Source organism: Pavona decussata, unplaced genomic scaffold (assembly GCF_977016875.1).
Source record: "Pavona decussata unplaced genomic scaffold, jaPavDecu1.1 SCAFFOLD_396, whole genome shotgun sequence".
Taxonomy (NCBI): domain Eukaryota; kingdom Metazoa; phylum Cnidaria; class Anthozoa; order Scleractinia; family Agariciidae; genus Pavona; species Pavona decussata.
The window spans coordinates 640,511-652,500 of NW_028145767.1; the positions used below are offsets into that span (position 1 = coordinate 640,511).

General features: G+C 41.2%; 1 protein-coding gene and 1 pseudogene across 2 annotated transcripts in view; both read left to right on the plus strand.

The window, feature by feature from the left end:
- Positions 1-2,165: 2,165 nt before the first annotated feature.
- LOC146451157 (rhodopsin, GQ-coupled-like) lies at positions 2,166-4,166 on the plus strand. Its single transcript, XM_085099559.1, has 2 exons — positions 2,166-2,809; positions 3,557-4,166. The coding sequence occupies exons 1-2, from the start codon at positions 2,184-2,186 to the stop codon at positions 3,894-3,896; spliced, it is 966 nt and encodes a 321-aa protein (XP_084955685.1). The 5' UTR covers positions 2,166-2,183; the 3' UTR covers positions 3,897-4,166.
- A 3,766-nt stretch (positions 4,167-7,932) lies between these two features.
- Positions 7,933-11,990, plus strand: part of LOC146451158 (cleavage and polyadenylation specificity factor subunit 5-like) — a 12,357-nt pseudogene continuing 8,299 nt past the window's right edge. Inside the window, exons 1-4 of the transcript XR_014860091.1 lie at positions 7,933-8,500; positions 8,598-9,072; positions 10,145-10,201; positions 10,933-10,962. The product of XR_014860091.1 is annotated as a cleavage and polyadenylation specificity factor subunit 5-like (transcript). The remainder of the gene's footprint in view (positions 8,501-8,597; positions 9,073-10,144; positions 10,202-10,932; positions 10,963-11,990) is intronic.

Sequence of the window (11,990 nt, forward strand, 5' to 3'; positions counted from 1 at the left end):
TCAAACGCCGTACTTCACACGAGCCGAAACCAATTCAATGAATTAAGTTCATGTGAAGTACGGCGTCTGAATCAATTCAGAACGGCCGATCTAATTCGGATCGGCTCAGCAATTTTTCTCGCCTGGCTCAGCTGGGAATAACGGCTGTGGGCCGGGTTTGATTCAGACGCCGAACTTCACATGAGCCGAATCAAAAACAAAAATTATAACAAACCCGCAATTTTCTTCTGTCATAATATGCTTCAGTGTATTCTGATTTCCGCTGAATTAAGTTTGGCGTCTGAATCAATTCGGCCGGGATTAATAATTTGGGTCGGTCTAAATTCGAATTCGATTCGTTTCATGTGAAGTACGGCGTCTGAACTGGGCCTAACCTAAATTCTCTTAACTTGTCACCACTTATTTAGACATGTAAGCCATAAGAATAGAGGAAATGATCACAGAAGAAATGTCCTGATATTCAAAGAAATTCTCCAAACGTTTGTCATTTAGAACGTGCCCGTCGCGCCATGAAACGTGCATCCTTACTCTGCTCACTCTGCTCGAAGAATTGAATCGGGTCGTCAATTTGTTTGCAACGTTTACGTCTTCCATTTTATCAAAACGTGAAAACCTGAACCCTTCGCCGAACTGCCTGAAACTAGGTGAGCCCGTTTGCTCATATACTGAATCAGTTTATCATGCTTAACAAAAATATGGGAAACAAACTTTATACTACTCAAAATTCGTTAACTGCCTGAAACTAGGTGAGCCCGTATGCTCTTATGCTGGATCAGTTTATCATGCTTAAAAATATGGGAAACAAATTTACAGCTGAAATTTACTACCTCGAAATTCACTAATGACGCACTCCAAACATCTCGTTCTTCATCAATTATAGCGTTGCCTGGGAGTGTCCGATATTTTTCGATTTTCAACAAAGATTTTAAATCTTAAAAGCAGTCAAACTTAAAAATAATAGGTGCAATCTCAGATTACTTTAGTCCTCTTGCAACGCTCGTGGAGAATGCAAAAGTATCCCTGATATTTTTGAGCAAAAATTCAGTAGTCAATGGTCCATCAATAGCTGTCCAGGCGGTTTTTTAGTGAATTTTGTGGAAACTCGCTCAAAGTAAGTCTTGAAGTCTACCCATTGAACTTTATTAGTTAATTAATTTAATTAACATATATTCGTTTATGAAAATGTTTGCGTTCCTTAAAAAAACGGGTTTTCTAATAGCGCTCATATCTCCTAATGGCTTAATTAATTAATTAATTTACAACAGTGTTTATATGGGGTGCTCTCTCACAACAAGGTGGTTTTCAGAGAGGTCATGTATATAGCAATTAAAAAAATAGTGATTTAATTACAATAGTTAAATTCTACTCTACTAGATACATAAAATTATGATAAGAACTCGTATAAATATAATATGATAAAATACGAAATTTAAAAAGGATAAATTTAAAAGTAATTTCCCTAGATATTAAGGTTATGTGTGATCTATATATTCCTTTTCTAGCGTACCAAAAACCGCAGAAATCTGTCCAAGGTTACATGTAGATTTGGGGCATCATTTTAGGAGGAGGCGTGTAACTGAGTGATTAAGGCGTCGGACTTGACGCCCCGGCTCAAGCCCCGCCCTGCACGCTAGCGGAGTTGTTTCTCGGTATCCCCGATCGAGTTCAACTCCTCGGCCGTGCTCTCAAATAGCCATCCGATCCACCTCCAGCCAGTTGGGATTCCTAACCATGTTATGCTCTATGTGAAATATTTTTTTCCCTCCAGTTTAAGGGAGAGAGTAATTAAGTATATTATTGATTATTTATTATTATCATCTTCATATGAGCCCGGTCAACCAGATTGGCCCGGTTTCCGAGATCTCGACTAATTAACCAGCCGGCTGAACACAAAAGAACACTCCAGCCCGGTTACGGAGACCAATCAAAAATGGCCCATAGAAAAAGCCTTGATTTCGACGCTGACAAACGAATTCAGTACCATGAACTGTACGTGGAGGTAGCAAAACCTTGCGTTAATTATGTTTTTTTGTTCCGCCCGTTGGTTGCTTTACTCTAGAACCAAGGCACGTTAATCCATACAGCTACAGTACTTCCTACTTATTTCATGATCAATGTTACTTTGTTTATTTTTCGATTATACAGACGTAATAACTTCATATCTACACAAACAAGAGCCAACAATGGAGAAATCTATAAGCAATGGTGACCAGGAAACATTTACTGGGCACAAGGAAGGTTACCTCAGCTTTGGTATCGTCATGTTCGCGATCCTGACTTTTGGTTTGGTTGGCAACGTTCTCACACTACTCGTATTACAACAACGTGACCACCGCAGGCAAACAGTGTCCCCTCTGATGATGAACCTCGCGCTGGCTGACATTTTTATCATCGTATTCGGTTACCCGATAGCAATCCAAGCTAATCTCCAGAGGCAGTTGCTGAAAAGCTCGTACTGTAGCTGGGAAGGATTCATTAACGGCACGGTTGGGTTAACGTCTATTTTTACACTGATTGAGATGGGCGTGGTATCCTATTATGGTCTGAAGCAAGTCAATAGAAGTCAGTCTAGACTTTCAAGTCGTCAAATCGTCTGTTTAATTGGTGCATCGTGGTTGTATGGAAGCCTCTGTATGCTGCCACCATTGCTGGGCTGGAATCGCTTTGTACTTTCCACCTCTAAAGTCAGCTGTTGTCCGGACTGGGCGGGGAAATCAGCTTCAGATGTAGCTTATAATCTTCTTCTTGTCATGCTAGGCTTCTTTGTACCCCTGTTAGCCATAATAATATGCTACTTCAAAATTTATAGGTAACGAGCTGATGTTGTTGTTGTTACTACTGTTTTTGTTGCAGTTGTTATTTTGGCTATTCTCATAACGTAACATTAATTAACAAACATTTAAATTAACATTAACATAACATTGACGTTGATGTTGACATTGGCATTGGCATTGACATGAAGATTGACATTGACTTTGAAATGGACATTGACATTGACATGAACATGAACATTGACAATAACATTGACAATGATACTGAAACTGACAGTGACATTGCCATTGACATTGATGTGAACATTGACAATGACATTGGCATAGATCTTTATCACTCGGCGGCCATGTTGAGTATCAGAAGAATAAATAGCTTTGCTTTTGCACGGTAAGCCTCGCACTGAATTCGCGTCTGGCCAAAGCTTGTCGCACGAAAACAAAGCTTTTTACTTCCCCGCCCGAGACTCAACATGGCCGCCAAATGATGAGTGATTGACATTGACATTGGCATGAACATTGACAATGACATTGACATTGACATTGACATTGACACTGACATTGACATTGGCATTGACATTGACATTGACATTGACATTGACATTGACATTGACATTGACATAAATAGTAATCTAGTTTAATAGCCTTGCTTCCACGAGGCCGTTATAGCTTAATGGTAGAGCATCCGAAATAGTGATCGGAATATCATAGATTCGACTCCTGTTGAAAGAACCCAAGCGGCCCTGGGCGAATAATTGATGATTTCTCTGGATTTTTTTCTTTTTCAGTTTAGTTCGTCAACATCTTGTCCCAGGAAATGTTGCAGTTCAACTAAGGCGGAAAATTTCAGAAATAAAGATTGCACGTATGACAGCCCTAGCTTTAACTACGTTTATGCTGAGTTGGGCACCATATTGCTTTGTCAGCCTCACGGCAGTATTCAACAGAGACCACGTGATAGCAAATTGGGAAGCAGAAATCCCCGAGCTGTTGGCCAAAGCCTCTGTTATCTACAACCCAGTCATTTACACCCTCATGAATAGTCGATTTCGCACTACGCTGTTTCGTATTCTACGCCTACGTAGGCGCACAATAAGTCCAAAAGTATTGTTTGTCAGGGACAAATAGATACTGAGCTCATCATCATGTCAAGTACCAACCACAGCAAGGAGAATTTCAAGAAATCACATTGACCATAACGTTAACGTGAATTAAATCATAATATCTAATTCAAATACCGCAACTGTCTTTTTTCCCTGAACAGCATATGCAGGGATCATGTTACATATAGCACCTCGACCGTTTTAAGATTGGAACTAGGGGCAACAGGCTTCCTTTCAAGCAATCACTAGTTTCTTCCCCGCGATCTAGCGTTAGATGAATTGCACTGGCTCCCAGCCGCGTTCCAAATAATGGCTATGTCTCTAACGTGTTAGTTTGTGAACAGACTTCATAGTCGGGATAGCAGGCAAGAAGCGGACTAAGGAAGAGGATGAGGCGCCCAGTCTGTGGTGGGGTCGCTCAGCTTGCGGGTTTCGCGTTCGCCCTCACGAACGATGCCCCTTGGTGCAGTGTTTAATGCATTGGACGTCAGGGCTCAGTTGTTCAAAGCCCGATTAAGCTAATCCTGGATTAACGTGAACTTTGATTCGAGTTTAATTACTAATCAATAAAGATTCTTCCAAACGATTTTTGTCCTTCAGTATTGACTTAGACTTTTCTTTACCATTAGCTTAAAATTAGCCTTTAAAACCATTTTAAACGAGCGTGATGAACGATTAAATTTTAATTGTGGATTAGTGTTAATCAACTTTCAAATAACCGGGCCCAGATCTGCAGACCCGTCATTGGAGAGCTGGCTAACTTAGGACGGCTTCGTGAATCTGCCCCTTGGTCTCTAGCATCCATGCCCGTTTCTGTAAAATCTTTATCAGTTTTCAGATACCACTCCCCTTATCGCCACACGTAACTATATAGCTTATATGGGGGAGCACCCCAGGGGGGAGAGGGGTTCGCTTGATGCTCCGCCATGTTTACTGACATGAATACAATGACATGCGCGTGCACAGATATACTGGGTGTCCTTTCACCTTCTCCAAGACTATTCTGTCTGCAGAATATCAATTGGTTTGGAAATTTATATTCTGGATATTCTGTTATTCCTAATCCGAAATAACTATGATGTTGAACCAAATTTTGCTGGCAATCTAACGGTCACCAGTTCTTGCCGGGGGAAGCTTCTCCTTGACGGACCTCAGCTGTGATTCAGTAACAACGAAAACAGCAGGGATGTTTAACTCAAATCTTTATTGCCGGACGGTCTGAATCGACGTAACTAACGTTATTCGCGTATCTTTTCTAGTCGGTTTTAACCTTTTCTTCTGCATGTACAGAATCTTACAGGCCGTTTTAAACACTGTCATGTATTCCAGTTTCTCTCATGGTCGCTGAAGAAGCCTAGTAGTAGTTGAATCGCTGAACCGATTAATAAAATTTCCTTTTACCATAGCCTTACAATCAGTTTGGTTTAATTACTATATTTAATTTTAACCTCAGGTAAGCATATAGCTTTCCTTATCGCACGCTCAAATGTGGTCCCAATGCTAGTGGTTCACTCAATGAAGAATTAATCCCGGAGGTAATCCGTTATTAGGCCTGGACATGATCGTGTAGCTGGACAGGGTATGGCTTATGGCATCTCTGTCCTGAACAGGCTATAACGTTTTATACGAGTCTATCCTAAACAGGATTTGATCACCTCTAATCCTGTCCTAAACAGGGCATGGTTGAACGATTGCCGTCTTAAAACAGTAGATTTATCAGTATTAGCTATCCGAGTTATCCAAAACAGGGTAGATATTTCGGATTTTTTGTCCTTACAGGGTCAGGGCACCCCTCGCATCCTCGGCGGTACCCCTATACAGTCAACACTCGCCTTGCGGACACCTCCCTTCTATGACACCTCGGTAACACAGACAGCAGCTAATTCTCCGGCAAAAACAAATTACAGACGTTTGACTGAAATAAATTCCCGCTATTAAGGACTCTCGCTATTAAGGACACTAACTCGCGGTCCTGAGTGTGTCGATAGTAAAGGGAGTTGGCTGTACCAAGAAACGAGTCAAATACCCCCCGGGTTTAATTGGAATATGGCGGAAATGTGAGCCTCCCCCTCCTCTTCCCTCCCTCTTCTTCCCAGGCTGTTAACACTGTACCTACCGGTTATCAGGAACAAAGTAAAACATTTGGCTGTAGTGGGATTTGAAACCACTACCTTAGGATAAGGTCATTGTCGCTCAATCACTCCCTCTCCTCCGAGGGGGTACTTCACGGATTTTTAATGGGTTTTTTTCAGACCTGGTTTCTAGAATTCATATCCGTTTTCAGACAGGTGGTTCTGAAATACACCAAATCAGTATGCTTTTGCCTCTTCGCTAATACAGCGGACTAATTATAACTTGGTGTGACTATATTTCTTTTCCCTTCTGATATTACATTCCTAAATCATATTTTTCATAAAATTCCGACTGAACTCCCCAAAGAATCAGTTAACGCGTAGGGGTCTAGGGCATTTTTCAAGGATGAAGCGTTAAGACGTATGCAGTATTGGACGCTCTCCTCCGGAAACATTAGATATTGCGCTCATGAAATATGCCCCCCCCCCCCCCCCATCCCTGTAGGCCATACTGCTGTCGGAAAGAAAATTTTTAATTTAAGAAGCCGATAGCGAGCGCTAGAAACCTGGGGCCTAGACTGCTAGCGGGCCCTTTCTAGATTGTCGAGAGGGCGCGCGAAACAGCCGAGTGAAAAAAGCCGAAAGCGCAAAGCGCAGCGAGACTGGATCGAGGAGAAAAGAACGTGAAGAGACTGGAGGAGAGGCTTTTTCCTTCTTAGTCCCGCCTCTTCCCCAGCCCCCCACCTCTCGTTCGCCCCAGTTTTCGGCTTTTTCGCTCGGCTATTTTGCGCGCCCTCTCGACTATCCACAAAGGGACCGCAAGCAGTCTACCTGAGGCAAGATTTACGATGCTCTCCTAAGTTAAGATGTATCTTAAGTATTGCTTCAATCTGTAAAATAGTCTGTTGTTAATCCAGCAATATTTAGGAGGGCTTAATGAATTTAGCCCCTGGTTTTCATCCGGATTTTTAATTCTTCAAACTTGTTTAATGGCCTTAGATCCAACGAGTCTCCTTCAAGCCAAGCGGGGTAAGCGCGCGAGGGCATCGCGCAAAAAGGAGCAAAACAGTAGGAGCGGGGAGGGAGGGGCGGGGAAGGAAAGGAAATGCCTGCCGCTGAGCCCAGGCATTTTACCGAACGCCCCCAAATGGCTTTGCTCCCTTGGGGCCTACACTGTCACGTCAAATGTCACATGAGAACCAATCATGTAAATCTCAGCGAAAACAGAATCGCCGGGGGCAACTTGCTTACTTCAAGTTGCAGTATTTCTCGAACTTTACGTCGCTCGAACAAAGCGTAGATAAAATTACCCAAGACAAATTTTACTTATTGTTTCAGAATATCAACTCATTTGCTTACAGCTGGAATCACAGACAGAATGAGCTCGTCCCACATGGCTAAAATACTTCCTCGTGTTTCCAGGATAAATTTGTATTTCGCGTAGCATGAAATACAAAGTCGCTCTAAATATTGAAAACTTCCTTTTCAGACCGTGGTTAGAACTGAAATTTTCCTGCAAAGTATTTACTTGAGGCCTCCTCAATCAATTTATGATTACAGAGTTTGAATAAAAGTTTCTTTGTTCGTACATGAATCAAGCTTTCAGACAATAGACAATAGATATTCGCCTTTAAAGCAGTCCTTTGCTCCAGTTTCAACTGAATTAATGTATTTCCCTGCGAAAGTACTTTAGTCGTTTCCAAAGCAAAGCAAACTCGAAATCGGAAGGACACTCGAGGGAGTTCTTTTCCGCCTCGGCCATATTTTCATCTTTGGTCTATGATTTTGGTCTATGAGTTTGATTGACAGACAGGAGCCGATGGGCTCCTGTTGACAGACGATTGGCCAATGGTAATACATCATAGCCTCCCGTTCGCTGGCGAACGGCGTTCGGTAAAATGTCTGGGCTCAGCGGCAGGCGTTTCCTTTCCTTCCCCGCCCCTCCCCCCCACTCCTACTTTTTTGCTCCTTTTTGCCCAATGCCCTCGCGCGCTTGCCCCGCTTGGCTTGAAGGAAACGGAAACGACTGCTACGCAGGCTATAAAAGTACTTGTTTACGCATGAGAGCAAAAGATTGCATCTGACTGCGTGAGACTTAGGAGCTCTGCTGGAAAGATTTACACACAGCCCCATACTTAAATTTTACAACAATAACAACAACAACTTTATTGAAAAAATAATAAAATTACACTGATCACTGTCATACTTAATGCTCTTACGCTCTTACTATGAATACAGTTTGTGTCGCAAAATGCATACATAAAAAAATTATTAATGCAGGGGTCGTGCAGATATCTTGCCGCACTGCCTACTTATGCCTTAAAGATAACCTAATATAAGACTTACATGCGGTTTAATATGTTAGTTCCTCTTCAACGCTCTTGCAAGTCCAAAATAATTATGGACCATCACGCATATGCATACATTTTAATTGACTCCCCTGTCGGCCATGTAAACGTTTGGAGAGAAAACCATATTACTTTTTCCACTCACCTAAAAAACCGTCCTATTCCTTCGACTTGAACTCGAAGTTTTCTACGTTGCTTTCGTTCTTAAAGTCTATTATAAGTAACCTGCGAACGCAGACGTATTTCCGGCTGTCGCTTCACTCCGGCGGAGTGAAGCGACAGCCGGAAATACGTCTGCGTTCGCAGGCTAATTATAAGCGGCAAGGGCCACAGTACCGCCTCCAACTAAAAGCCACAAACCTCTTTTTATAAACATTCCTTTCCTTGCAGGTTTTGACGATACCTCTGAACTGCTAAGTCTCAACTGATTTCTTCTGCAGCAGAGCGGTAAATTGTTTCTAAAGGCAGCTACCAGGAGCTGAAAACCTGACCAAAGTGTTCGTGACCTTGCCGCCATATCAGGCACGGTTATTCACGTCTTTGTTTTTCTTGTAGACGTTCCGTTCCTTTTACTTGAGGTGCCTTGTATTTTTGTTTCTCTGAGAAGGAGTCTGGTAACCTCATTCCCAGTGCCTTCGCTTGTATTACAAGACAGGAATCAAGATGGCGGCCAATGAAAGAATGAACGCACGCCGGGTTGGCCAAGGAATCGAGCCGCAAGCAATGCGGGAAAATACATGACAGGGCCACAGGGAGCTCAGATGGATCGCACAGTACGACTGTAAGTAGTCATGTTTAGGATTGCATGGTTTGTTGGCTTGAAATTGACTATAAAACTCTCAAGAGCGTCAAACGCGTCGGTGGCGTCGAACGCTCATTGAAGTTCATTGTAGAGAAGTTTAATGTAGGGAAAGGAGAATGCAGTTTTCTTCGACATATTTTCAAGTCTTCTCTGACCGTTTCTCTTTATCGAACCTGAAGATCAGGCATCAGTTACAGAATACATGATCCAAAACAATAAATTATACCGGTGATATGTTTTAAAATTAAAGCAGTTGCCTATTGAACCTCGAGTTGTATTTGTAAATAAGCTGCAGTTTTGAAATATGTTTGTCACAATGTTTGTGAGACTGCAGAGATGGCTGGAAATGGAAGCTACATAAATATATTATGTGATGAACTTTTCCATGGTGATTTGTACATGTGGATGTGCCATGTGTTGCAATGGACATTTCCCAGCAGACTTCCAGAATCATTTAAACTTGACAACTTTTTACAGTCAAACCGGATGTTCCTTTGCATGCAAATTTGCAAACTACTGCCACAACATTGGTATTTTGATTGACAGCTTGCTCAGAGCAATCTGCAACTGCTGTGATCAACTTGATCGCTTTGGTTGCAAATTTGCATTGTACTAGTTTGAAAGTTGTCTTGTAGGTTTTTTATGTCCCTTCTGGGCCACCCGGTAGTTTCTTTGGCAAACTCCTTTTCAAATTGAAAATTTTACCCAAGATAATTTTTATTGTCCAGTAAATAATGGCCAGAATAGTTCTATCATGCAAGCTACAATGTGGCAGCAACAGCAAATTAAGTAAATAGCAAAGCTCAGTTGCAAAACTTACATATTCTCCACAAAAGTACTTTTATCACAACAGCAAATTATCTTCATTATCCCTTAACAAAGAACCGTCCTTGTGAGGGGTATCTCTATTTTCTGGAACAATGTAAATTATGACTTCTTATCTTTGAAAACGAGTGAATCAATGTGAACGCAAAATGATTAATTTTTATCATAAAGATTTAGGTTGCTTATGTGTATAAATAACATGCTGCTTTATGTTCTTCATCTGAAGGTATCCTTTAACAAATTACACATTTGGAACCAAAGAAGCATTGTATGAGAAGGACAGGTGGGTGAGCTTATTACTTTTCAATAACTGAAAATAATAATTATTAAAATTAATTATTGTTATAATGCCAGTAATAGAAAATTAATATCAATGACCATTTAGCAGGATTAATTGCAGTGGAAAAACATTTTTCAATTCATTTGATATCTTTTACACTCACTTTCACAGTTGTTACCAGTCCTTTAGAAGCTCTGTAATGTTTTTATTACCCTTCCCCTCCCCTCCCCTCCCCTCCCAAGGAAAAAAAGGAAGCAAAAGAGAAAGAAAAAATGGAAATTGAAGTGTTCTCCTGTTTGACCAAAATTTTGAGGTATAAAATGTTTGATTTTACAACCTATGATTCCATGGGATTTTTAAATGGCGATATGAAATGAATGGTCACATGGAAATTATTAACAAACAATCATGTGGAATATTGTCAATAATCTTGTGAAAAGAAAATTTCTATAATTTAATGGTGAGATAGAAACCAAAGAGTACATGTATCCGTTTAAGCAAACTTGTACAGTCATCCTTGAAAACTTGCATTTTTAAATCTTTTGTGAGAGCTTGGACTAGTATTGGTCTTTCAATTCTCAACTGTAAGAGACAGGTTTTAAGATTTTGCTGGCTATCATTCTGCTGCATGCATCAGTGATTGATGATGTTATAGTAAACTTAACTAAGTGCACTTGTATGTTTAGAAGAATGAAATGTAATACTTCTATTTGACTGCCTACTTTCTTTTTCAGCTCAGTGCAGACAAGATTTACAAGGATGAGGTAAGGGATCTTGGAAACAATGAAATCAAAATTTACAAATCCGACGGGGATGACTTCCCAAATGGATGAACTTTACCTTAAGACCACCACATCTATTGAATTAAGGTGGCTGGTACCAGTTTCCTCGCGCGGGGAGCAGGTCTGACTATCGTGCGTCACGCGCGAAAGACACGCGAGAAAGAGAGACTAAAAATCAAAACGAATATGGCGGCGCGTGGTTTTTTTTCCGCTAGGTTACTTTGTCCTGTTTTAAACGAATTTCGCGTATATCCGAGACTGCATCTACTAGTATGACCCATGTTAATTCGTTATGTTCAAGACAAATTGTTTCTGGTGTTCAATGTTAAGTTTAATTAAAAGGCAAAACTGCGATCGATCGTGACAAAGCTTCAAGGACTCGCAAAATGTTTATAAAAAGGAAAACCGACATACAACCACAAATTATCTCGCTTGATCGTCTTGGCCACATTCTATAGTTTGTTTTTTCTTGTGCTCAACGGCCGCTCTTCTGACGACCTTCACAAACTTTACACAACATTTGTAACTGATACTGCTCGCCATCCTGCCTAATCTACCGACAACTTCATCAAGCGACGACAACGGTCCGATTAAAAGATCTATGGCTCAAAACATCGCTGGCAGTGGACTCTCGTATGATGACCTTTGTAAACTGTACTCAACTTTTGGCAGTAGAGGAGTAGTCGCAATTCTCTCCAATCCACCTTCACCTTTATCTTCCAAGACACCGCGAGTCACACGCACAAAGAGAATCCTTGCCGCAATCGTTAAGCACTTCGACGAAAAGAACCACGAAGAATAATAGCAACTGATCCTCACCGTTGACTGTTGAGAATCACATCGATCGACATGAGTACAATCAGCTGGATTCTACGAGTCGAGACACGTGCTGTGCAAGCAATAGTCCATTTCACTCTTTCGCCTGGTGTTTGCAGTGCTCGAAATTAAAAAAAAATCTAGGTTAATTGTCCCTATTTCAAAAGCCGGGCAACCAAACCTGTGAATTTGGT

Coding starts and splice junctions, on each gene's coding strand:
- LOC146451157 (XM_085099559.1), top strand. CDS start 2,184: ATGGAGAAATCTATAAGCAATGGTGACCAGGAAACATTTACTGGGCAC. Junction 2,810..3,556: donor TGCTACTTCAAAATTTATAG/GTAACGAGCTGA, acceptor TTTCTTTTTCAG/TTTAGTTCGTCAACATCTTG.